Consider the following 27,901-nt stretch of genomic DNA (forward strand, 5'->3'; position numbering starts at 1 on the left):
AAGCGCCCAGCAGAAACTCCTCCGACAGAGGCTTCTTGTCCAAACGCGTTAAGGAAGCGGCTAGTACGTTTAGTTCACGCGTATACACTGGGCACATTTTTAACGGCCGAAATTGCAAAATAGCGAAATAATATAATAGCTGCACAGGTAAGGTGAAGCAGAGCCAACATAAATCTATTTATAAATAAATTTGGATTAAAATTCGACAGATGTACTTGCATGTCTGTGCATCTGATGCCCCTTTTTCTAGAGCATTGGCAGCATATGCTACTCACTAAACAGATGCGTTCTTTTGACAGAATACCAAAGAAGCGCGCCAGTAAGTTATACTTCGCCTCCTACCGCTATGTGATAAAGGGTTAGATGAGAAATGTGCAGTTGAGAATAACGATGCAGTGAGAGGAGAGCAATATACAGGCCTCTTTATCGCTTTGTCTTCGATTCACTGGTATACATGTAGTCTTTGCAGCCATGGAGTTCTTAACTCCTCCCCCTCCCCCACTACCGATATGCTTAATGCAAAGGGGTGCATCAAAAAAGCGTTTTATAACGCTTATATTTCTAAAGTGCCCCGTAAATACACTAGTCGGTAATCACAATTGAGGAAAAAAGGAAAGATCCGAGGCTTTCTTTTACTAGGCGCCGAAGCGCTCATAGACTGGTGGAAGGCGTGGTGTGCCGGGTTGTACCCTCAACTTTTTCCACAGCCCAACTCCCTCTGAGGAATCTCTTACATTTATCTCCTCGAAATCTATCTAGGGACTGACCACCAATATCTGCCACTAATAAAAATTTGGCAACACAAAAGTCTGGTTCATGCTTACCTTTATTTCATCTGCACCAATAGAACAGGGTATAAAGTCAGGGGCTTGTCGAATGTAGATATTACTGATATCTTCTTTGCGCTCTTCGCAAGAAAGCCAGCATTCGTTTATGCTCTGAGGAGGAGAGCCCTATAATTGACAGAAACAGACTCCTACTTCAATCATTATAAAGCCGTGAGCTCTGTGACGTCATTATAGCGAGGTGCTTGTCTCATTTTTCTTCTGCGTTTTCCGTTTGATTGCAGTATCAAAAACAAACGCTCCATGAAACATGAACCCGTAAGACGGTAAAAGCCGTCATTACCAAATTACACTATAAGATAGCCTTGCTTATCAACGAAGAAATAATAATTAATATACCTCTTTGACTATTATTTACGTTCTGAAGCATCAGTAAGGCCCTTCGCTGCTTAAAGTATACATTTTGGTTAGACAAATTTGTGAGATATAGGGTCAGAGGAATTGATCTGCAACTAATGTCTCGTGTTCAGGGCTAGTTCGTATTACAAAACAACAATTATCACAGGTAAAAGTGGAGATGTATATAATTCGAAGATCCGCAGAGACGTTCGCCTTTGCCTATATATTTTATTTTATATAATAATTTTTGTAACGCTTTTAGATATGAAACGCTTGTAATACGCTTTAAAACACAACGTTTCTCTCAAAGCCTGGCTCGCTTTGGGACGTTAAACCACACAAACCAAACCAAACCAAAACATGGCTTTGATAAAACAGGTTTCATAATTACTCACATTGTAGTCAGCTAATTTTAACAAAGAATTAAGTTACCATGTTCCGAGAAGTTGCAGTGATCTGTAACTGCTTCAAACTGTCCGATCTTATCATCACGTTGGCAATTAAGCGGCAATACTCTATATAAAGTGCCACCTAATCAACTGTCGAGAGTCACCAAGACGCTCGAACTTCAAAATTGCGCACACGGCTTGAACATCGAATTCGGTACATATTGTCACGGTGTTGGCAACGGGGCTTGGTTAGGAGAACCGGTACTCGTGAAAGTCCGCAGTTACAGTTTAAGATACGTCCTAAGAGGGCGGAGTGGATTCACTTCAACATCATTCTCTACGTGAGCCTCCTGGCATTCCTCCCTCCTTAAGCGTAACTCACAAACGCACAAGGGCAAACAAGCAGACAAAAGCAAAAAAAATGTTTGTAGATGCAGTTTTTTCAGTTACCGGGCAAAATGCGGCTTCATTGGCAAGACATGAACAGTCTCCGGACGAGGTAGCCGACAGCCTTACTGTTCTGGGCCATCCGGGAGCACCTCGTCGTTGACGTCGCTGTGGCGCCACAAGATTATGTGTGTTCCGAAGTAGCAGCTGGCAAAGTACGGCTACAATAGGCGATGACTCATTCAACACCATCGTGACGTTGCACGAGAACCGCTCCAAGGCCAATGTTACCAGCGTCAGTGTGTAGTTTTGTCTCACCCTGCTCATCGAAATGGGCTAGAGCAGGCGGCGATTGGAGACGAAGAGGCAGCTCTGTAAAAGCAGCTTTTTGCTCTTGAGTGCCAACAAAAGGGGTGTCTCCCCTGGTGAGCCGAGTCAGCGGTTCAGCGAGATCAACGAAGTTATCGATAAAACGCCGGTAGTAATTGCAGAAGCCGAGAAATCGGCGAACAGCTTTTAGTCACGTAGAATAAAAAATTCCGCAACAACAGAATCTTGTCAGGGTCGGGCTTGGCGCCGGCGGGGCAGACGACATGACCTAGGAATTTGAGCTCTCAGTAGCCAACGTTGCATTTCTGTGGCTTAAGTGTTAGGTTAGCGAATCGAAGGGCTTCGAGTACTGAGCGCAGACGCCTAAGATGTTGTGCAAACGATTCTGCAAAGACCACCACGTCATCTAGGCAGACTAGGCAACACTTTAATTTAAGGCCGGCGAGGACAGTGTCCATCATCCGCTGAAATGTGGCTGGTGCGAAACAATGTCGAAAGATGGAACTTTACATTCCTGAAGGCCGTCGCTTGTGAGAAAGGCAGTCTTCTCACAATCTCGCTCATATGCCTCAATCTCCCAGTAGCCACTTTTTAGATCGATAGCCGAAAAATACTTTGCACGCTGAATAACAAAGAAGAACCGAACAAGGGTAAATAGGGTAAGCGTCAGGTCGCAGATGAGCCAACGTTTCGACAAGTGGACTTGTCTTCGTCTGGGCATAGCGATCATCACTGGCAGGGGTTTAAATACGCTTTTGCTTCCGAAGAAGAAAAGCTGGGGAGGGGAAAGTGGGTGCGAAAGAGTGGGTAGGAGAAGATTGGTGAGAAGAAAGTGGGTCATGAAGTGAAAAAAAAAATCACCTTGAGTATGTACTTATCAGCCATGGAACCAGGGATTCTGTAGCCTGCAAAAGAAGTAAAAGCGGCAGTACCAGGAAAAAAAAAAGACTACTATGACGGTTAGGTGATTAGTCACCACTAAAGACGGTTTGGTGAAGATACACCTTACAAAGGGAGGCTATGCAAAGGGCCCTGATGAGGCATATATCTAGGGGGACAATTCTTAAAAGGGCGAGGAGTACATAGTGACAGGATAATAACCCCATAGTGAAAAATAATAATAACATTAAGTGTGCATCTCAACCTGGAACCGGAGATCCTGTGACCTACAAAAGAAGTAAAAGCGGCAGTACCAAGAAAAAAAAATCATAGTACCGGGTAGATGATTAGTGACCACTTAGGCGGGTTTGGTGCAGATACACCTTACAAAGGGAGGGTTTGCGAAGGGCCCTGATAAGGCATATATCTAAGGAGGACAATTCTTAAAACTTTCTGAAAAAGGGGGGGGGATACAGTCACAGGATAATAAGCACACAGGGAACCAACACTGACATGAGAAAATAAAAAAGAGTGAGAGAGAGAGAGAGAAAAATAAAAATGATAATAAAAAGATATGAGGACAAATTCAAGCAACAAGTTATAAGGAGGAAATGTGTTTAGAGGAACGTGTAGGGGTATGCTATTGCGGAAGGGAATAGGGTGTACCTGCGTTGTGAATAAACTGTACAATTAAGGCTATGTGAGATTGTTTTTCCGAATGGTTATGATGGAGAGAGAATATACCTAAGGGATTCTAGCGTTCCCTTAGATATATTTATTCCTGCTGGTTCCAATGTTCTAAATTTATGAATTAGATACGCCTCTCTATATTTTCTGTCCCTTGCAGATTTAAAGCCTGACTGGAGAATATATAATTTAATTTCTTCGAACTTATGGTCTTTCTGATTGAAATGCTGGGAAACTGCTTTCAGGAGGTTTTTGCCTACGTCTGCCCTATGTCCATTAAGGTGCATGTTCATTAGTTGTCCTGTCTCTCCTATGTACTGTTTATGACAAAAGGAGCATTCTAGAAGGTAGATAACGTTTGAAGATGTGCAGTTAAAGCCTCATTTTATGTGAAAAGTGAAATCGCTTGCATTGGTTTTAACCGTGGTGTTTCTTTGTATATGACTGCACGTCTTACATCTAGGTCGAGAGCAAGGGTGTGGTTGTGTTGGATGCTTGTTGTCGAGTTTAGAATGTACTAGAATATCTCTGAGGTTCGCGTTACGTTTGTATGTCACCCTTGGTGCGTTCGGAAATATTTTCTTGAGGCGTTCATTACACGTTAACATGAAATGGTATTTCCGCAGAATATTGTTTGGGAGGGCATTAGAGTATTTAGTTACAAAAGAAGGCTGTCGTTCGGTGTTGGCCTTTGGTCGTTTCGTGAGCACATCGTTGCGGTTTAAAGTACTTGCTTTTTCGAGGGCCGTATTAAGGGAGTTACCGGGATAGTTCATCTGGATTAGTGTTGCTTTCAATGAATGTAGTTCGTTTAGGTAGTCACTATCATCGCTACATATTCTTCTAAGCCGTGTCGCCTGTCCTAAAAATATTCCTTGTTTACAATGTCTCGGATGATGAAGAAGTTTTAGGTTTTCCATTTTCCACTGACACCGTGGTGTCGAGAAAGTCTACTTTAAATTGCGACGACTGACAAGTGAATTTAATGCTAGTGTGTATCAAGATGCGAGACAAAAGACTGAAGTGATTCTGATCCGTGCTGCCATATCATGAAAATATTGTCAATATAGCGAAGGTATATAAGTAGCTTTTCCGGGAATGAATTTAGTATATTGGATTCTAGAACTCCCATGAATATATTCGCGTAAGTCTGCGCGAATGGAGTACCCATGCTGGTTCCAAATATCTGCAAATAATAGGATGAATCGAACTCGAAATAATTTAAAGTTAGGACTAGTTTAAGGAGCGAGAGATAAACTTCAGAGGCATGCGGATGGTGGTTGTTGATTAGTACTTGGGAGAGGGCGTCGATACCTTCATTGATAGGAATATTAGTGTAGAGTGCCGTGCATTCAAGTGTGACAAGTATACAATCATCTGCCAGATTGGTGGTGTTATTAATACGCTCAATAATTCGGAGAAAGTGAGGTGTGTCCTGCACAAACGAAGGAAGCTGGGTCGGGAGGTGTGCTAGGTGGTGATGTAGGAATATTGAGAGGTTTTCTGTGGGCGTATTATTGTTGGGCACAATTGGTCTTCCTGGTATGTCTGTGGTAAACAATGCTTCTGTGGAAACCTTATGGATCTTGGGTAGTAGGTAAAATCGACCTGCTTGTTTGTTTGACGGCTGAAGAAATTTATAGTCCATCTCGGTAATTAGTTCCCTGGCTAATAGATCTCTTATTTTATTCTGGATGACGTCACTGAACTGTTCTGACGGGTCGGTATTCAACTTTTCGTAGTGGAAAGAGTTGTTAATCTGTCTATATGCCTCTTTTTTGTAATTTTCAGCCGGGAGAATAACTATGCTACCACCTTTGTCTGCAGACTTGATAACTAAGTCAGTTCTAGAAGCTAGGTTGTCAAGAGTTGCTCTTTCAGTTATAGAGAGGTTTTTGGGCTTTCGAGCTAGCTTTGTTCTTTCAATAATTTCTTTTGAGACGGATTTAATGTATAGGTCTAGTTCGGGGCTGCGCTCTGCATCGGGAAACCATGTGCTGGGGGCTCTGAGTAGGTTCTTCGCTGAATTCTTCGCTGAAAATCTAAACAATGTACTGGAAGCTTCCAACCTACTCCCGACCCAGCTTCCTTCATTTGTGCAGGACACACCTCACTTTCTCCGAATTATTGAGCGTATTAATAACACCACCAATCTGGCAGATGATTGTATACTTGTCACACTTGACGTCGCGGCACTCTACACTAATATTCCTATCAATGAAGGTATCGACGCCCTCTCCCAAGTACTAATCAACAACCACCATCCGCATGCCTCTGAAGTTTATCTCTCGTTCCTAAACTAATCCTAACTTTAAATTATTTAGAGTTCGATTCATCCTATTATTTGCAGATATTTGGAACCAGCATGGGTACTCCATTCGCGCCGACATACGCGAATATATTCATGGGAGTTCTAGAATCCAATACACTATATTCATTCCCGGAAAAGCCACTTATATACCTTCGCTATATTGACGATATTTTCATGATATGGCAGCACGGATCAGAATCACTTCAGTCGTTCGTCTCGCATCTTACTAATCATCAAACAAGCAATAAATTCACTTGTCAGTCGTCGCAATTAAAAGTAGATTTTCTCGACACCACGGTGTCAGTGGAAAATGGAAAACCTAAAACTTCTTCATCATCCGAGACATTGTAAACAAGGAATATTTTTAGGACAGGCGACACGGCTTAGAAGAATATGTAGCGATGATAGTGACTACCTAAACGAACTACATTCATTGAAAGCAACACTAATCCAGAGGACCTATCCCGGTAACTCTCTTAATACGACCCTCGAAAAAGCAAGTACTTTAAACCGCAACGATGTGCTCACGAAACGACCAAAGGCCAACACCGAACGACCGCCTTCTTTTGTAACTAAATACTCCAATGCCCTCCCAAACATAAACAATATTCTGCGGAAATACCATTCTATGTTAACGTGTAATGAACGCCTCAAGAAAATATTTCCGGAGGCACCAAGGGTGACATACAAACGTAACGCGAACCTCAGAGATATTCTAGTACATTCTAAACTCGACAACAAGCATCCAACACAACCACACCCTTGCTCTCGACCTAGATGTAAGACGTGCAGTCATGTACAAAAAAACACCACGGTTAAAACCAATGCAAGCGATTTCACTTTTCACATAAAATGAGGCTTTAACTGCACATCTTCAAACGTTATCTACCTTCTAGAATGCTCCTTTTGTCATAAACAGTATATCGGAGAGACAGGACAACCAATGAACATGCGGCTTAATGGACATCGGGCAGACGTAGGCAAAAGCCTCCCGAAAGCAGTTTCCCAGCATTTCAATCAGAAAGACCATAAGTTCGAAGAAATTAAATTATATATTCTCCAGTCAGGCTTTAAATCTGCAAGGGACAGAAAATATAGAGGGGCGTATCTAATTCATAAATTTAGAACATTGGAAACAGCAGGAATAAATATATCTAAGGGAACGCTAGAATCCCTTAAGTATATTCCCTCTCCATCATAACTATTCGGAAAAACAATCTCACATAGCCTTAATTGTACAGTTTATTCACAACGCAGGTACACCCCATTCCCTTCCGCAATAGCATACCCCTACACGTTCCTCTAAACACATTTCCTCCTTATCACTTGTTGCTTGAATTTGTCCTCATATTTTTTTTTTATTATCATTATAATTTTTCTCTCTCTTTGTCTTTTTTTATTTTCTCATGTCAGTGTTGGTTCCTTGTGCGCTTATTATCCTGTGACAGTATCCCCCCCCCCCTTTTGCAGAAAGATTTAGGAATTGTCCTCCTTAGATATATGCCTTATCAGGGCCCTTCGCAAACCCTCCCTTTGTAAGGTGTATCTGCACCAAACCCGCCTAATTGGTTACTAATCATCTACCCGGTACTATGATTTTTTTTTCTTGGTACTGCCGCTTTTACTTCGTTTGTGGGCCACATGATCTCCGGTTCCAGGTTGAGATGCACACTTAAGGTTATTATTATTTTTCACTATGTGGTTATTATCCTGTGGCTATGTACTCCTCGCCCTACCCCCTCCTTTTAAGAATTGTCCTCCTAGATATATGCCTTATCAGGGCCCTTTGCATAGCCTCCCTTTGTAAGGTGTATCTTCACCAAACCGTCTTTAGTGGTGACTAATCACCTAACCGGCATAGTAGTCTTTTTTTTTCCTGATGCTGCCGCTTTTACTTCTTTTGCAGGCTACAGAATCCCTGGTTCCATGGCTGATAAGTACATACTCAAGGTGTTTTTTTTTTTTCACTTCATGACCCACTTTCTTCTCACCAATCTTCTCCTCCGCACTCTTTCGCACCCAATTTCCCCTCCCCAGCTTTTCTTCTTCGGAAGCAAAAGCGTATTTAAACCCCTGCCAGTGATGATCGCTATGCCCAGACGAAGACAAGTCCACTTGTCGAAACGTTGGCTCATCTGTGACCTGAGGCGTACCCTATTTACCCTTGTTCGGTTCTTCTTTTTTATACCGTGCAAACCATCTTCTTCCTTTCGTTCTACCTTTGCACGCTGAAGGTTATCGAGAGAGTCGTCAATCCGCGGCAAGGGGTAAACAATCTTATTGGTTACAACGTTTAGCTTACAGTAATCGATGCAAAACGTAACGTGCCGTCTTTCTATTTAACTAGAACGACCGTAGAGGACCACGGGCTATATAAAGGCTGGATAACATCATTTTCGAACATCTTTTTAACTTTTGACTGAATAACGCCGCGCTAGCTCGAAGAGACGCGGTAAAGATGCTGGCGGATTGGGCGCACATCATCGAACATCACGATTCGGTGCTTGGCGATGGTGGTTTGATGCACTTTTGACGACGAAAAAAAAACTGACTGAATTCGAGTAACAATCACGCTGGCCGACCGATAGCTCTGAGCTGATATCGAGATTGTCGAGGGAAGTGGGCGATGGCACGGTTTCTGAGGACAAGCACTCGGAGTCACCAGAGATGGGTTCGGCGAAAGCTACGGAAGCGACACGAAAAAGGTGCCGATACTCGTGCGTAAAATTGGTAACATGTATGTACCTGCGACTGAGCACAGTGAAGATGGTTCAAACTGCGGGCCTCCCAGATGCCTTGCGTGAACAGTAACGGGAATATATTTTCGGCTATTTCGTCACCATCATGAAGTGCATTGCATTAGACATTAACGAAGGTGCTGGTTCGGGGTGGCAACATGACACTGTCCGCATAAACTCGAAGCACATTGAGTGGTCGCTTTGTATTGCTGAGGACCACCGATTTCTCAGTAGAGAGCGAGACATTAAAATCCTCAAGATCAATAATTGCTCCACATTCAAGAAGAAAATCTGCGCCCAGAATCAGGTCACGCGAACAACTTTAGAGAACAAGGCAGCTTACCACAAACGTTGACTCTTGAATTTTGACTCTGGCCGTGGACATGACTAGAAGAGTAATCAGATGCCCACCCGCAGTGTGTACGTGTCTGCCAGCCCACGAAGTCAAAACCTTTAGAACTGCGGCAGACTTGCAGCTCAAAATACAATAATCGGCGCCAGTATCCTACAAAACTGGAACATGGCCACCATCCAGTATAACGGGTATGTCGAACGAAGGCTGCTCTCAAATGTGAGGCTTCTGAGTACGCAGTCTGCTTCACCTGCAATTCGACGACCTTGCGAGTTGTTGCATCGACTGTCCCATCTGCAATTCGTCGTCGTTGCGGGTGCATTGTGGTGGCATCGAAGTGGCGTTATGATTGGTAACCGCGGAATTTCCCAATGTCTATGCGTAGTCTTTCCGTGTCCGCGTCGATGGGGGGGGGGGGGGCGGAGGGGTCTCCAGCGAAGCGATGACCAGGAGCCCACCCCCAAAAGTTGCTGGTTTCAGTTTTTCTGCCGGTGAGTGGACAATCGGCCCGGCGCTGTTCATGACGAACTCGAAGCAGATGGCGAAGGGCAACCCCTGGGTGATGGTTATCGAGATTGCCACTGACGAGACGAAACAAACGAAACAACATGGTCATTGACAAGATCTTCAATACCTTGCGGCCGGTCGCGGAGAATCAGCGGAAAAACTTTCGAGGTCTAGTCGACGATAGGGACAGCACCGATGGATATGACCCGGTTTGCCATAGTGCAAACAACGGCTGTCAGCTGGGGTTACGCACTAGCTGCTTTCCTTCTAGACTGCCGGGAATCTGTTACGTTCTGAATCACGGGGGCTGGTGTCGTGTTGTCATAGCTGTTAACAGGAATGAGGGACGGTGACGGGGGCAGAGAATATTCCAGAACCTGGGCGTATGTGGAACGGTGAAAATCGGGTGGCGCAAAAGGAACAACAGGGCCGGAGCGCTTGCTGCACCTTGCCGCGGATAATGCTCGCAATGGAGGTAGGAGCTGGTGGAGGTGCCATACAGCAGTCGGAGTTCATCGAGCGCAATCGAAAATCTGAGCTCCCGTAGCGCAGATGTTCAATGCCATGCGATTGCAAATCGGCAGAAATGGAAGCGGCGTGACAGTACGATCCTGTGCCGAAGCTCGCTGCTGAAGCACTCTATCTATCGTGGAATTTTTCGCAAGAAATCTTGCGACAATTTTTGTAGGACTGCCGACGAGGCCAGCAAAGAGCTGCTGTTTGACGCCAAGCATGAGGTAGCGTAGCTTTTTGTCCTCGGACATTGTAGGGTCCACACGCTTGAAAAGGCGCATCAGGTCTTCGATATACTCCACGACAGTTTCGTTGGACAGTTGGGCCCGAGATTGGAAAGCGCGTTTGGCCATTTCGCGATGATCTTAGCTACCATAAGTTGCCGGAAGAGGACGCTTGAACTCACTCCAAGGTAAGAGCTGCTCATATAGTGAAATCGACAATATCAATTATATTATGTCACCTACAGCGAATTCTGGCCAATCCCCCATTGTGGGTATGTGCCATTATAACGAGGGAGAAGAAAAAGAACAAGCTGCTCTTTACGGCTCGCGCAAAATGTACGAGCGCCGTCCCCAATGCTGAAGTAGACGTTTCGTAGCCAGGCAGCATCATACCAGACGTTGAACGTATGCTACCCATTCGTAGTGCTGCAACCAGGCTCGTCGGCGTCTTCATAGGTTTCCCCGTGAAAGTCTTAGGACGCGATGGTTCTGAAACGTCACGTCGGTGCGGCTCGAGCCAGGGATTTTGACGACATCGTGTGTACCTATAGTTCTGCCTGATGGGGAAAACTCAGGTGGTAGGCCCGGTGCCAGCGGCAGGTGGGGTTAAGAGGCGTTTTCTCGAATATAGGACTAGCACTCCTGCTTAGCGGAGGGGTACGGCACATCCGACCTCACCACCAATAGATTTGTCATGGTGTTGGTGACTAGATCCGGTACACGTGAACGTCCACGGTCACAGTTTAAGATACATCCTGCGAGGGCAGAGCCGATTCACTTCAACGTCTTTCACTCTGAGCGCCCCCTGGCAATATGTCGACTACTGCAGCATCTTTTTTCATTGCAGCCAGCATTTCTCGGGAGCGAGGAGATCCCTATTGGAAATTCTAAGCAAGCGTATGCCGCAGGGAACCGCGAATTATTTTAATTTGCAAGACATAGGGCAGCTTAAAGGCTTTCTTGATTGGTTCGTCGGGTTAGTAAAATGTTGGCTTTGTCATAATTAATAAACTATAATCAGTTATCACGTCATCTGATACTCACTATGAAAGCACTGAAACGTGGTCAATCACTCAGCAAATGCGCGCCGCCTCCTTTTGGTTCTACGCAGCAGACATTCTCGATAGTCGTGTTAGGTGCGTCACTGCAGACGCCTCGTAAACAATGCTGCCGTGTTATGTGCTCTGCATCAGAGATGGAAGAGCCAGGATGTGCAATTTTATTAACTTTTCATTACGAGCAATTTAAACAAAAACGAGGTCAGAGTACGGAACCCGCAGATGGCGCAAGGCAACCACGACACGTTCACCAAATTTTGCAGATGACGTTTTGCATTTTAACACTTATTTTTTAAGTAGATTTGTTTGCTTAAAATGGACAACTACGGTCGTAATCACGCCTGATCGTTAATGCATCCACAACACAGTCATAAGAGGAAAAAAGCTAATCTTTTTCAAAACCAGGCTGTGATAAAGTAGATGGGCCTAGGAGCCTTGCATGCTCACAGGTTAGGCGAGCGCTAGCGCCACTCGCCTGTGGTAGCGAAACACCGGAGCTTGTAGGTTTGCTGGCAGCTGTAGAGCTAAGGAACTTAGAGAGAAGGTCCGCTGTGGTCTTGACGGCTGGTTTTAGGGATAATTCGATGCAGTCGAACCCCAAGGAAAGAACAGAACCCGACACCTTTTACCCGATTACTTATTTCTTGCTTCTTCTGCTACCTTTTCTGCTGCTGCTTGCAAACGCCCGCAGTATTTTTCTGTTCACATGATCACACCATCCTCCATTTTAAGACAGTTGCTGGGCAACTATTGTAATAAAGACACGGAAATCACAAGCAAAAGTTCTCACAAGCATGTATCGTAGCAGTACGGTAGTGAAACAGTCACCAGAGACAGTTGCTTTGCCACAAAAAAAGAAAATAGAATTGCACGCAGGAGCGCGACGGTCGTAATACATCTTATGATTTCCGCGAGCTTTCTCGAGATGTTCGTGGGTGAGGTTGAAGGTTTTTCTCGACCAACTGCCTAAGGCCGACGAGGTACGCATATGTTATTCGGCCCTCATCTTCAATCACATCACGTTACTACAAAAACTCAGTTCGAGGGTATTACATAAGGAATGGGTACACGTATCAACCGTTATATACAAAATAAAGTTATATTGGTTAAATATGGCAGTTTTACAATTACAAAATGAGGGTGGGCGTGTGATTTCAGCAATGTCGTATGCAAGGTCACTCGAGTCTACGGCTGAATGACGAAAGAATGCTGCCGCAAATGTTGTACTATGGGATTGTGAACGAGCATCTTGTAGGCGGTGACCAATTCGGGATGAAATGTGTGCCGGAGGGCTGATTTGTAGTATCAGGGCTGATGTAGGGCGGATTTCAAAGTGAGCTGGAAAGAAACCTGTTGAACAAACACCTACTGGCGATTCCACGACGACATGCAAAATTTTTTAGACCAGACTTAGCCTTTAGAGAAGAATTACTAGCAATGTATGAATAGCAGGAATGAATGAATATAGCGGCTCAATTCTGTATGGATTCAAGTAAGTTATCAGATAGATTTAGTTTGGACTCCAGATGGGGGATGCATATTCTAGTTTTGTTCGTATCAATGACTTTATGCGAGAAGTTTTACGTCTTGTGATGCGTGGCTCAAGTGCCACCTTAAGAAACCAAAAGATGTCAGCTGATGTAGGATGTTAGCTGATGTATAATAGGATGTAGAATGGGCATTCTATTATAGATCTTCGCACAGTGTTACATCTAGCTACTTATAAGATTTGGTAAGTTCTACTCGGATGCCTTAGGTTAGGTACAAGAAAATAATGGGATTACGTTTGCTGTCGAATTACACGTGCTTGGATATAGTTAGATTAAGTTCCAGGAGCCATTGGCTGCACCAGTTCTGTATACAGATTAGGTCGTTTTGCAGGTCTAGTTGGTCAGGTGTGTCAGTAACCGTGCGGTAGACGACGCAGTCATCGGCAAACATGCGAATTTTAGAAGTAACATGCCAGAGTACGTTGTTTAGGTATGTCAAAAATAATAGGGGGCCAAGCACACATTCTTTTAGGGACGCCCGATGTTACTGGAAGAGAATGACTGATTATTAACATAGGCATACTGCGGGAAGTGTGCTAAAATTTTTTTTATCCATTCTACTACATTGGTGTGTAAATTTAACTGTGCAAGCGTTTGTGAGGCTCTTTGCAGAAAGCCTTAGAGAAGACTAGAAATATTGCGTTAGTTTGAATTTTATAATTCAGGTTCATAGCTGATCATGAACTCGAAGGTCTAATTTTGTTTCACAGGAGAATCCCTTGCGAAAGCCCTGCTATGTAGGATAATAAAAAAAATTGTTTGAGTCACTTCATCATGTGAGAATAAATGACATATGTGCTATGATTTTGTATAGTACACTAGGTAAAGAACGGGGACGGTAATTAAGAGGGGATTCTTTGTTGCTTGATTTGTAGACTGGAATGACCTTTCTCTTTTTCCAATCACTGGGTATGTTACCTGCGTGAAGTGATTACGCGAAAAGTAGTGAAAGTTTAATGCGCAAACGTGCCGTGTATTTTTTGAAAGTTAAGAAGTGTTTTCATCCGCAGCCGTTTAGAGGGACAACTTGATGTTTTCGATAATACAAGCGATCCCAGGTGTAGAAATTGTGGTTGATGGCATTGGAGATATGGGATGAGTAGCTGAGGCAAATAGTGACACATAGGTGTTTGTAGCGAAAACGGATGAGAACGCAGTGTTAAACATATTTGTATATTCAACGTTGCTGCCCTCCTAATGTGTATGCGTAAGAATGATTGTTGAGGGTCTGTCGAGGGTTTAGTACTTGCCAGAACATTCGCGGGGTTGTGGATTCATATTTTCGGCAGCACTGTTACAAAAAATGTGGGTTTAGCGTTGCGGAGAGATTTCAGATATACCTGCTCTGCTGCATTACACTTGTTCCATGCGCATAGTTAGGGTTGCGTTTAGCGCACGGATAAGGCGCTTTTTCTTATTTTCAAGTTTTGTTTAAGATTTAGTGAACCATGGCTTATTTAGTTCTATTTCTGCAATTTTAATTCTCAAAATAAGCCAATTTTTTTCAACGGTTTGGTCCTGGAAGCTTGTTTTTAAAGATCGGAAAATATGTCTGCTGTTGATTATAGATAGCTTCGTAATTACCTCTGTTTACAAGCGGATCCCATTATAGTAAATTTGGCGTGACATTGGGAAAAAGGTTAAAATGGAATGCAAGACTTCATGGTCGCTAATTTTGCTGAGAGAGGTAAGGGCTGATAAACTTTAAGGGTTGTTTGTTAGTATTAGGTCCTGTATGTTAGGTGATTCGCGCGTAATGCGTGTCGGTTTATTATTAATTGGATGAGATTAATGTACAAACACACCATTGAAGTCCCTTGTTTCTGCTCTGCCTGATGCCATATTTGCCCTGTTAATTGCGGGGTAGTTGAAATCGCCAAAGAAAAGGGTGCGCGCATTAGGGTGTTTGGTATTTAGTAGATCTAAGCAATCGATTATACTGTTTTAGTTCTTGTTTGGTATGGGTCGATATCTAACACCTAGTACAATTATTTGAGGTGTGGAACGCCAGATAACTTACAATATTTCAGAGTAAGAATTGATGTTAGTGATACAACATGGCAAGTGTTAGTAGCGATAAGAACGCCCCCGCCTCGTGAATGTTTGCGATATTTCCGAAAAAGCATTAAAATTAGGTGACTCGGCCAAAACTTCGGAATCACCTATATCTTTTGTTAGCCATGTTTCAGTTAGTATGAGTATGCTGCTTGCGGATGAGTTAACAAGATAAGGAATGTGCCCACGCTTGGGGAGATAACTGCGAATGTTTGTGTAGATTATGGAAAACGAATAATCTGGAAGTTTCTCTGGGGGGGTAGGGGGAATACTGCAAAAGCGTGTACCTGCATGATGACGTGTCGATTGATACAGTATGTGTTCCACTGTCAGTGTTGTTTCATCGAAGGTGTAACGCTTCGAAGGAACGTTTGGTGTTTTGTATCGCAGTGAAAACGCTATAGATGTGCTTCGAGCGAACGCAACGAGCGGTTTGCGCGCTGCACGAACAGGGCGTGAAAAGTCTTCCCCAATGCTATAATCAGTCTCCTTTAGCATAGTGCATTTAATAAAGATAAATTATTTGTTTTTGAACAAGGCAAATTTAACTACTATTGGTTAGAATGATCGGTTGCGTGGCGTCCAAGACGGTGAGCACGCTCCATGTCTTTCTGGTCACTTGTTAATTTAAGTGTTTTACTGCAGTAGCGGAAGACTTTATATTCGAATTGCCCAAAGTTCAGATGCATTGTCGTCAGTGAGGTTATAAAAATTTAATTGTTAGAGTGTGAATAAATTTCGGCATCGTGAATACGGACTTCCAGATCAGAGATCCGACTTGTTAGCTGACTGGTGTTTGTGCTTATCGTGTCTACGTCGCTGCGCAGGGCTAGGATGTTTTCATGGTACTTTTCAAGATCAGCTAGACTCTTGCTTAGGTCGGAGATTGTTAGTTCCGTAGATGTCAGCTGATTTCGCAGGATCTCAACCTCGCTAATTAACCGAAATTGACCGGCTGAAAACTTTTTCAACTCTTCGAGCACTTTAGCGGGGCCTAGGTTCAATCTAACGTCCTCGGCTAGCAGTAACAGTGAAAGAACAACATTAGCACAATTTACGGCAATAGAAAGGCAACAGGGCAACTCCGTGGGCTCGGCAGCTGAAGAAGACAATAGTTGCTAGTTTTTTTCTTTTTTTTTGTTAAAAAGGCTTTACGATTGACTGACCTGCATGACGAAGGGCAGCGGGTTTCAGGACAGTATCGTTGTAATGGCAGCGAGCCCACAGGGCGCCGTGCACGGGTGACTCGGCTTTATAGCAGTATGGGTGGCAGTTGCTGTCACTGGCAATGAAGCGGGCTAGGGTAGGTCGAGGGTCAGTGGCACTGGCAAGCATTCTGAAACCGTAGGTAGGTGGATGCTCTAATCGAAATAGCTCGGCGGGAACCATGACATCCGAAGAGTCAGGCAGCAGGCTGAAGAAGAGCATCTCGGTGACTTAGGGAACAAACATCGGCATGACGAAGAGCAGTGGGTTTGATGACCGCATCGTGGCACAGCCACCCAGCCCACTTTTTGTGCACAACAATGGCTCACAATTCCTTGAGGACGCTCAATGGCCCACGCACGTGATGACCGTAAATTAGATTGAATGAAAAAAGCCCAAACTTGCTTGTGGCGCTTCACGATATGCAAATAGTAGTAGGGCCAGGTAACGGCGCGATCAATGATTTTACGCGTGATACATTCTTTCAAGCCCAACCTTTAAAGTGCCATAGAACTCATTCAACAAGAGCCTTCTCCATGCCGTGGTGCCTGGCTGCACGGCGGAAATTGACAGTAAAACGGCAGCTCACTTCTTGCTTAAGTTCTGAGCTGAAGCTTCTACCAAAGCGGCATAGCCGGTGGCGGAATTGACGTGAGTGTGAACGTAATGATTTTCCTTGTGGGACGTCGGAGACAATAGGGTAATCATATCAACCGCTACACGTTGAAAATGCTTCTTAATGAGAAGCATTTGGCTCAGAGGAGCTATGACAACCTTTCCTACAGGAGTTGTCCTCTGGCAGACGTCACAAGATTTGAAGCGGGTAATGTCTCCGCGCCGGCCAGGTAAGTAGAATCCCCAATTATGCAGTTAAGGGTCCAAATAATACCCTGGGGTCCCGCCATTATGCCTTTGTGAGCAAAGTGCAAGACAGCAACCGGAACTTAGTTGGCAGGACTGGTCGCTTAAACATCATTCCAGGGGTGAAATTAAAATGGCGGTATAGGAGGTCATTTTCCATGGAAAAGGAATAAGTGTTTCCCTTCCCAAAACAGATTACTTGACCAATCTTATTGAAGCATGACTTTAAAACTTCGATCAGTCCGCTGCTCATTGTTATCCGTACCTTCGATTCGTAACGATTGTTGTAACTTCAGCGAAGCAGGTTAAGGGAATATTCAGCAGATCAAGGACCTTCCGTGGTTAATTCGAGACAGCAGAATCTGACGGAAGATTCGAAGGCCAAATTCTTCCCACTTCTTGGGTGTTGATAGCTTTAGTAACCGTCTCCTCCAAAGCAGGCTCAAGATCATGTGGCTCCCTAACTCCATGCACGTTGTGAAGAACCAGATCGTATAAAGACCTATACATGCATAATGACGGTAAGGTGCCAACAAAAAACGGCGTTTGCACATAGAACAAAGCCTCAGGCAAATGCTTGAGTTGGCTATCCAGAAGCGAAATGCTACTGGTCGTCTTTGGGAATGAGCCTTTTGGTCCCAAAGCCGTCCGATCAACCACACTATTTCTGCGTTATCCCTAAGGACAATAACGGTAAACAACCGGCATTGGGAATGGTAAAAAAGTGGTTTTTATACTTTCCCCACCGTATTCAGCAGAAGTATCAAGGTCCTTTGCGCTGCGACACTTCGGAAACATGTATTCTAGAGATCATATGGGATGATTCGTCACGTTACAAGACGCAATTCTCGCCTTGTAATCTGTCACCGGAACTCTGTCAACCGAAATGCATCTCTCGGTTTAATGGTCTAATTTGATGGTTAATTCAGGTCACTTCCATTGCAAAACACTGCAGTCTTCCGAAAACCTGCGGTGCTATGCATACCACAATCTGCACCCTTGGAGATACCGCGTGCAAACCTTCCACACCCTCTGCCAACCAGTCCGCTATTTTCTCCTCGTTACTATTCACAACATCACTACATTCTGCCGCCACCACTATACCATGCTACACTCTGCAGGTTTATCTCACAGTTCGGCTTCCGTTATCTGTACCAAGACGCTCCTTGACTTTCCGGGAAACACCCCGATTCCAACTCGGCTCTCTTCTTTGATCCTTTCCCTGATAACCCGGGTGAACATTTTCATGTTTTAGTCACCACCGATTAACACACGTTGTTGCGCTTTCTCTCTCGCCCTTTCTTCGGGAACCTGTTCGCAACCTTCTGGCGCTGGTTGCCCGCCTCCTTGCTAACGCCCGTTCCGACATTGCCAGAGCATGAGGCGGCGCATTTATAGCGAAGCATACATAAAAAGCGGACACGCGATCTGTTTCGCGGCCGAGCGAGTAAGGGTGATCACCCGCGAGGCGGCGTAGCGATGAGCGCTTCGACTTCACTTTAAAGCTAGACAGCATATCATGCATACACCGAGTTGCATCTAGGCGTCGCGTTTTCATATATACGTTGATACGGCAAGGGTAATATATAATCGGGCTAGTCCACCTCACCGCGCTTTTTGACGTGTCGCCTGGTTTTGCCAGTAACTAGTTTTCTTTTGTTTGCAGAATTGTTTTGGTGTTTCTTGGACTGGGAACTCTGTTAGCAAGTTGTTTGTTGTGCTACATGAATGTATTTTGCACGTGTAATAAGAACATGAGCCTTGACGCACTTTTTGCGTCGTATTTTCCTGAAGAACATGTGCGTTGCTTCCAATGCGTAATTTTGTAATAGTTCCTCGCGGTACTTACGGTTTAAAACACCGCATTTATCAACGACTCACCGTAACCCAAACATTTATTTGACATGACAAAAACAGTTTATTGCACATTATGGATCGTTTTGTGAGTTATGTCTACCTCGCTGTATATCCACAATGCTGGTTCGTAAGCGCCATTTTTACAAGTCACGTTGCTTCTCATGGATAAAACATTCTCTTTAAGGTCAAAAAAGTGCTAATGCCTGTTCGTGATCGACATGTTTGTAGACATCTGCTGTTGTTAGTCACGCACAGTAGGCTCCCCGTAATACCGTCGTCACACGAGCAGCCGGCAGTTTTGATCGCGAGCATACTATTGACATTCTTTTGTATTCAGTATGTAGTGCTTAAATTTCTCAAAAGTCTATTGTTCAAGGCTGATGTTGTGCAAATTCCGCGCGGGCTGTATGTGCATTTTTTCCTGCTTAATTGTGTAGCCGTTCGCAACTACTTTTCGTTGTTCTCGCCGGTGACGTTGCGGAGTAGAAACAGACAGCAGGTATGCGCATTTGTTTTTCTTTGTGAGACACTGCCAAGTGCTTTTCTTTGTTTCTTTTTTTCCTTCCTTCTTTCTTTCTTGTTAGTCTTAGTAATATAGCGCATTTTATATAGCTTGTAATCCAGTGTTCTTTCTGTGTAATTCAAAATGTAAACTATAAAAATAATCTTTTTTGTGAAGAACCATTGCCTCCGATTATCTGCCACGGCGAAAAGCGGCTAAATAACGAAAAAATAAAATGCAACAAGAAGAGCTCCGATTCCGTTACTCCATCCTGCATGAACTAAGTCAGTCACGCTTAGATTCTGCGAGAAGCTTGACGGTATTTCCAGTAAAAAGGTTTCAGTCCGTCACTTTACTACATCTGTATGTATTGCATGCTTAGCAAGAAGTATTAGAACTCTTGCGTTCCATGGTAGACGATTTAGTTGAATATTTTAATAGCCAAACGGAAATCAGAATGGACAGAATTGTCGAAACCGAAACGGAAACACTGCAAAAGACTGCCCCTATAATCTCGGAGGACGAAACTAGAGGTCTGACCAGCCGCTCTGGGCGCTAGCGGCAGTGTAGTAACTCGGGCGCAGGGCCTTACGATAGTGTCCGCTCTTTTCGTAGTATGCTTATCTATATATTGCATCGACCGCCGCCGCATGCCATATGCCGGTAGCTTCGAAGACCAAGCGGTGCAACGAGTGCGCGCCGTCGCAGCCTCGTAGCGTTGCGAACCTCGAATCCGACACTGAAACCACATCTTTCATACCGTGTCATTTGCAGGGCCTGTTCGCCCGGCTGGAGCGACTGCGTCTAACTGCAGCTCTTGTCCAAGGAAGGGGCGGCCGGTCCGTAGCTGTGACCTCATTTAAAGCGCGTTGACACACGCGTAGGGTTCTCACCCCGAATAAAAACTTACCGCCCCGCCGGGGTGGCGCAGTGGTTATGGAGCCCGACTACTGTGCCCAAGGACGCGGGATCGAATCCTGGCCTCGACGACCGCATTTCGGTGCCAGCAAAAAACAAGGCGCCCGTATGCTGCGCTATGTGGATGGATGCGAACAACGTTAATTAATAAAAAAAAAAAAGTCTTCCAAGGTGGTTTCCTGCGCTATGTGAGTGCACGTTAAAGAACGCCAGGTGGTCTAAATTTCCGGAGCCCTCCACTACAGCGTCTGTCATAGCCTGAGTCACTTTGGGATGTTAAACCACACAAAACAAGCCAAGCCAAAAACTTCTCCCCCCCCCCCCTTGAAGCAGGAAGGGGCCTTGCTGTAGACGTCGGATGACTCATGATAGTTATCGGTCATTTGTGACCTTAGAACCGGCACTTAGATATCGAAAATACAAGTAAATAAATAGCTCAAAGGGGGCATAAAAAGTGTTATGTCATATAAACAGCCCAATCGAATAGCCCCATAATCTTTCTCTTAAGGATTATTCCTTCTAACAGTAATTACATGCTAATATATGTTCCGCTTTAGTCTGAGGTTGCGGGGTAACGAAGGCTTTTCGCAACTTTACCACAAGAAGTGCCTCGCTCGATAGCATTGAAATCTTCAGCTCCATTAAATGAAACCCGGGCAGATGATGGTCGAGAGCAAAATTATTGAATACTTTCGTTAGCTTGCAGATTATGCTATGATTTCGTGAAACATCGCTCACAATTACTAACGACGCTAAATCCCAATATGCGTTCACTTTCTCACGTTCTTTATATCCGAAAACATTAAGAACAACAATACATACCTAGCGAATGCATTAAAAAAGTATTCGCCAATCGTGAGTTTTCTTTGCAAGCGAAAGCATGCAGTGCGAAGACGGTGACATCTAGTTTGTAATCATTTGCTTTTCACCACTACTAGTACAAAATCTTTTGCAACTCTAAAACGATCATCCATAATGATAAAGCGCTTTCAGGCATCCAATTAATGAAATCAAGCTTCACTGAACTTAGGCTGATCATATAAGTCTTCCTATAACGTTGCTGTTTTTGCTTCATGAAGCGCCGCCTGTACTTCATAAACAAGGCGCGTAATATGGCAACTATGAAATTCAAAACAAAGCTGCTTAGTTGGTTTCATTACTGAAATATCTTGCGCCCCCTTTCCTTCATACAAAATTCCGCCGTGGAGGTGCACTGATAGGGCGGTCTTTTGCAGTGCGCCAGGATCAGGGATTGAATTCCGGCCGCGATGGTCGCTTTCCGAGTGAGGCGAAAAGCAGTGCGCCCATGGGCTGTGCGATGTTAGTGAGAGTTAAAGAACTCCTGGTGGTCGACATGTCCGTAGCCAACCACTACGACGTGGCTGTTAGCTTGAGTCAGTTTGGTACGTTACCCCACAGATCCACCTAACGAACCGTTCTTTCAATACTGAATGCGAACAGGTAAATGTAGGATACTGAATTAAATAATGGGTGTAAATTTCTTTGTTTAATATGCGGCATAATTATCCCCAGCAGCAGTAATTATCAATTCGTGGAGCTCTGCTGGTAGGAAACGTTCAATTGTAAGTTGTATATTGCGCAGCTGGCTGTTGTGTTTTTGTACTTAAACAAACGCTTATTGTAACGTTTCGAAGCACGATAGTTTGAAGTGCTAGATAAGGTACTCCCAGCGAAGCATGTGTACACGTGGCATAAAATATTCACGCAGCACGTTGCAAGAAAAATTTTGTCCAAAAAAAATAAAACCACGATGACACCGCTACGCCTTTAATACCGGCGAAGTGCATAAGCGCAAATAACAAACAAAGGTTATGCTTTGGCCGACAGTTCTCTGCATCAGTTTCTGCTAAATAGCGCCAAAGGTTATTGAAGAGAGCAAGGGCTCATCCTGCTCACTAGAGGTTCAGAAATATGGCTCTTGAATTTTTAGTACAAAGGGGCTCAGCAGCTGCAGCAGTATAAACGGAGCACGTATAGCCCAGCCAACGAAGAGTATAAGCTCGACGTATCACGAGCACGACGGGAAACGGCGGGCGACATGTTAGCAGATTTTGGAGCAGCATCAAACTTTGGGTGCTAAACAGGGTGTCTCGATGTGAGCGTAGAGATATATTGAAACTGAGAATATTTTTTACGTTCAGTTCAAGAGTGAAGGTACCAAGACTATCAGAAACATAATGCTTGTAAATCTTACCTTTACAAATGTTACGTCAGAGGTGTGCGGGTATAAAAACTTGCAATAAGCGTCGGGGTCCGGCAAAGTAGCCTTTAGCTTTTGCTCATTAATTACGACATCATGTCGAAGCTTATTACTGTTTAGGCATTGACCTCTGGGATGCCTAAAAAAAACAGTTCGGTTTAACCTTACATGATGTAATAAATTTTACACCAGTTCAAAGTACACAGACTATTATTTATCAGAATCAAAGGTTACACATTCAATGCCGTATTATATGTTAAAAAGTTAAAACAACACAGAAATTGTTGTTATATGTCTTGTATAAATAGCAAGTAGATAAAATTTTAGCAACGCTAACTTAAGCAGATGCATTCCCAATTGAATGGCCCTCATTTCACACAATACCGTATAAAAAGGCGTTTGTACACATGTGTATTTGAGTAGTGGAAAAAGTTGGAAGGGTTAGTGATGTATGATTCAAATTATCTGCAGCATATGTAGAAGACAAACAAGAAGAAGACACGGGCCAATCGCTGGTGTCCCGGTACTTCTTCTATGTATTCGTCTTCAACCTTCGTTGGTACCAACTTTAAGCATTACTGAGGTATTCTCTCTCAAGTTACTGTGGCTCAAATTATAGATTTACTCAATCTAAATACCTTTCATCTTTCTGGCTGCTCACAATACATGAAATGAGTTTTTCTGTTCTGAACTGCACCGCACTTCTACAAGAAAGCTCCGACATATGGTCGTTTACTCACGCATGAGAAGATGGGTAGCTGCCTTTGATGCGAGAATATTTTCAACGGTGATCATATTATTGCTTTTCGAAGCTGCATGATTGTTAATCTAACACTTCTAAACCTTTTATGCAATGACAGAATTTGTATTGCTGGTATTATATATCGCTGGTATTGCAGGCGGAGAGGAGCCTGCATTACCAGCGATATATAATTAATTTCTAGGGCAACCGTTACCAATTAATTTAACTTGCTTTCGAAGTGAGGCAGTGCGCAAAATACATAATTCATGATTCAAAAAATATTACTAAGGGACATCGCAAATATATATATATATATATATATATATATATATATATATATATATATATATATTGTCACGTAGCCGTTTAGGCCCGTAACCAGAAGGTTGGTTTTAATAGGGGGGGTTGACCTAGAAGGCACAGAAGAGTAGGTCCAGAGAGAGCACTGAGAGACAGCAGCCGACTTCAGCTTCTTCTCGAACGCCACGAGACCACTTCTTCCAGTCCGCGCACGAGACTCGATGAGCTGCCGCCTAGCGGCTGCTGTTGCACACGCTACATTACCCCCCTCTCTAAAAAAAATAAATGCGAGTTTGATGAATTCAAAAGCAGAAAGAAAAAAAAATTAAGCAAGAAACATGCGGTAGGCGGTGCACTAATTTTCTCGCGAAAAGTACGGTTTCATGCGCACGACATGAGCAACCTCGGATTTCTGCTGACGACGAGTAGAAGAAAAGCCGTCCGGAAGCACTTCGTAAGTCACGTCGCTCAGCTGACGGAGCACTTTGTATGGGCCAAAGTACTGTTTCAGAAGTTTTTCGGATAGTCCCCGACGTCGAATCGGAGTCCAGAGCCACACTCTGTCGCCCGGTTCGAAAGTCACTACACGATGGCGGTGATCGTACCGCTGGGCGTCTCGACCTTGCTGGTTCCGGATGCGTGCCCTCGCCAGCTGTCGCGCTTGTTCTGCGCGTTGAGTGAACTCCTCGGCGCCAACTTCGAGGTCACGGCCGTCGTGGGGCAACATGGCTTCGAGCATTGTCGAAACTTCACGGCCATACAATAAGGAGAAAGGCGTCATTTGCGTTGTTTCCTGCTGCGCCGTGTTGTACGCGAACGTGACGTACGGGAGGACGTCATCCCAAGACCGATGTTCAACATCCACGTACATGGACATCATGTCGGCGAGAGTTTTGTTCAGACGTTCTGTCAAGCCATTAGTTTGTGGATGGTAGGCTGTTGACCTGCGATGGGTAGTGCCGCTTAGCTGCATGACAGATTCCAGTAGCTTGGCAGTGAAAGCAGTGCCTCGGTCCGTTATTATAACTCTCGGGGCGCCGTGCCTGAGGACTATGCGTTCGATGAAAAATTTCGCTGCTTCGATTGCCGTACCACGCTGGAGGGCCTTCGTTTCAGCGTAACGCGTAAGGTAATCTGTAGCGACAATTATCCACCTGTTGCCGGAATCAGAAATTGGAAAAGGACCCAAAAAATCCATGCCAACTTGTTCGAATGGGTATCTTGGCACTTGAACAGGATGTAGTAAACCGGCCGGTTTCACAGGTGGTGTTTTTCGTCGCTGGCAATCATGGCATGTTCTCACGTAATGGCGTACTGCGGCCGCAAGGTTTGGCCAATAATAACTCTTCTTAATTCGGGCCAGAGTTCGAGCATACCCCAGGTGACCCGCGGTGGGCTCGTCATGACATGCCTGTAAGATTTCTTCGCGAAGAGACTCTGGTACGACGAGGAGATAATCTCTTCCCGTCGGAGCGAAGTTGATTTTGTACAAAACATTGTTTTGCATGCAAAACGACGAATGCGTTCTGGCGAAGAGACGGGGAATTTCTGTAGTGCGCTCTTCTAGAAAATCAATAAGTGGTGCGAGACCCGGATCATTACGTTGCTGCTGCGAAACAGTGAGCGCGTCGACGGCTGCGATAAGGGGAAAGTCTGGTTCTTCGTCTTCCCGCGCAGCCTCGACAGGTGAACGGGACAAGCAGTCAGCGTCGTTGTGCTGACGTCCAGACTTATACACGATGGTCATGTCGAACTCCTGTAGCCGTAAGCTCCATCGTGCAAGGCGTCCGGAGGGGTCTCGCAAGTTTGTTAACCAGCACAGAGAGTGGTGGTCACTCACAACCCGAAAGTGCCGGCCATAAAGATAGGGTCGAAATTTCATCACCGCCCATACAACGGCCAGGCATTCTTTTTCGGTGGTTGAATAGTTTGATTCGGCACGGGACAAAGTCCGACTTGCGTATGCGATAACCCGCTCGGCACCGTCTTGCCACTGGACGAGTACAGCGCCTAGACCCACGTTGCTGGCATCTGTGTGGACCAGAGTCTCGGCATTCGCATCGAAATGGGCAAGTACAGGTGTTGTCTGCAAGCGGTGCCGTAACTCGTCGAATGCCTTTTGCTGTTCGTCCGTCCAGGTGAAGGTGACATCATCCCGGGTGAGACGTGTCAACGGAGCGGCAATGCGTGAAAAGTTTTCAATAAATCTGCGGTAATAGGCGCAGAGGCCCAAGAAACGGCGAACTGTCTTCTTGTTACATGAAGTAGGGAATTTGGTGACGGCAGCTGTTTTAGCGGGATCGGGACGAACTCCTCGATGGCTGACGACGTGGCCCAAGAACATGAGCTCTTCATAGCCAAAGTGACACTTTTGTGGTTTTAACGTGAGGCCGGCAGATCTGATAGCCCGTAGCACAGCGGAGAGACGTTGGAGGTGTTCCTCGAACGTTGGTGAAAACACAACAACGTCGTCCAGGTAGACTAGACACATCTGCCATTTAAGACCAGATAGAACTGCGTCCATCATTCGCTGAAATGTCGCTGGAGCGGAACACAATCCGAAAGGTAGGACTTTGAATTCATAAAGTCCATCGGGCGTGACAAACGCTGTCTTCTCGCGATCACGTTCATCGACTTCGATCTGCCAGTAACCGCTCTTGAGATCAAGCGATGAAAAGTAGCGCGCGTGGCGCAACCGGTCTAATGAGTCATCAATACGTGGCAGCGGGTAGACGTCTTTTTTTGTGACCTGATTGAGCTTACGGTAGTCCACACAGAACCTTAAACTTCCGTCTTTCTTCTTAACGAGGACAACAGGCGAAGCCCAGGGACTCCTCGATGGCTGGATGACACCGTCATTTAACATCTCGTCGACCTGTTGAGCAATGACTTCGCGTTCCCGCGGTGACACTCGGTAGGGGTTCTGCCTGACTGGTCGGGTGCGGTCGTCGGTTATTATGCGGTGCTTGGTCAAGGGCGTCTGTTTAACCGCGGAGGCGGATGAGAAGCAGTCTTGAAACTGAAAGAGTAGCCCAACGAGTCTGTCCTTCTCTGCCGGTGATAGAGCGGGATTCACATCAGGGTCGAAGTTGGGCGTTTGGCTGGCAGACGTGTTGGTCTCAAGAACAAAGCAGCCGTGGGCTGCTTCTGCGACACCTTCAAAGTAAGCTACCGTGGTGCCTTTAGCGATGCGTTGCCGTTCGTTCCCGAAGTTCGTAATCAGTACGTGAGCTAGACCATTAGTCAGATGAACTATACCGCGTGCAACACAGACTCCATGACGTAACAGAAGCTCTATGTTCTGTTCGGCAACACCGGCAGCACAGGACTGATCGTCGCACCTGACTGCGACGAGAGCAGACGAACGCGGCGGCATGAATACATCCGCGTCAACGATGCGTAAAGGTGCGTGGCGTCTTTCTGAGTCAGCGGTCATCGTTTCAGGCGTCGAAAACGTTACAGTACGGCGAGGAACATTAATAATCGCCCCATGCTCACGTAAAAAGTCCATGCCGAGTATGAGATCCTTGCAGCAGTGTGGCAGGATAACAAAAACGGCTACAAAGGCTGAATCGGCGATGGTTACTCGGGCAGTGCATCGTCCGATCGGCGTCATAAGGTGACCGCCAGCAGTACGAATTTGCGGCCCCAGCCATTCAGTTTTCACCTTAGAGAGCCGATCTGCGAAATTTTTGCTTATTATTGAGAAGTCTGCTCCGGTGTCTACCAAAGCTGTTACTGGGTGTCCGTCGACGAGAACGGAAAGGTCGGCGCTAACAACTTGATCGGCTTGAGGTTGATTGGGAGTTTCGGATTCATGTGGCGGCGGCGGCATCCTAGTCACAGCATCGGACTGAGTCGTCACGGGGGGGTCTTCGGGATATCGGTTCCGTTCGTCAGCAACCTGCCCCCCTGAGGTCGTCGCCTTCAGTTTCCCCAGTGTGGGCTTGGCGACCGGCGCCTCGGCGCATCATTAAAATCACGGCGGCTAGGTGACGAGTAGCGCGCGGGAGAAGACTGTGTACGGTTGCCTGAAGGGGTTGCACGGGTTGCGAGGTACTCCTCGATTTCTGGGGGGCGTTCGCCGACCCGGGGACGCGGGGAATCCCGAGAAAAACCCCGAAGACCGA

The 27,901-nt window shown here is 45.2% G+C and overlaps 1 protein-coding gene across 1 annotated transcript in view; it reads right to left on the reverse strand.

The window, feature by feature from the left end:
- LOC146175128 (uncharacterized) overlaps nucleotides 1–27,901 on the reverse strand; it is a 296,797-nt gene that overhangs the window by 40,399 nt on the left and 228,497 nt on the right. The window contains exons 11-12 of the mRNA XM_084584578.1: nucleotides 22,724–22,868; nucleotides 825–953 (exon numbers count right to left, since the gene is read on the reverse strand). Coding sequence (XP_084440704.1) covers nucleotides 825–953; nucleotides 22,724–22,868 — 274 coding nt within the window. The remainder of the gene's footprint in view (nucleotides 1–824; nucleotides 954–22,723; nucleotides 22,869–27,901) is intronic.

The sequence above is a fragment of the Amblyomma maculatum genome, chromosome 11, assembly GCF_055883805.1.
Source record: "Amblyomma maculatum isolate TAMU_Amacu chromosome 11, ASM5588380v1, whole genome shotgun sequence".
NCBI lineage: Eukaryota > Metazoa > Arthropoda > Arachnida > Ixodida > Ixodidae > Amblyomma > Amblyomma maculatum.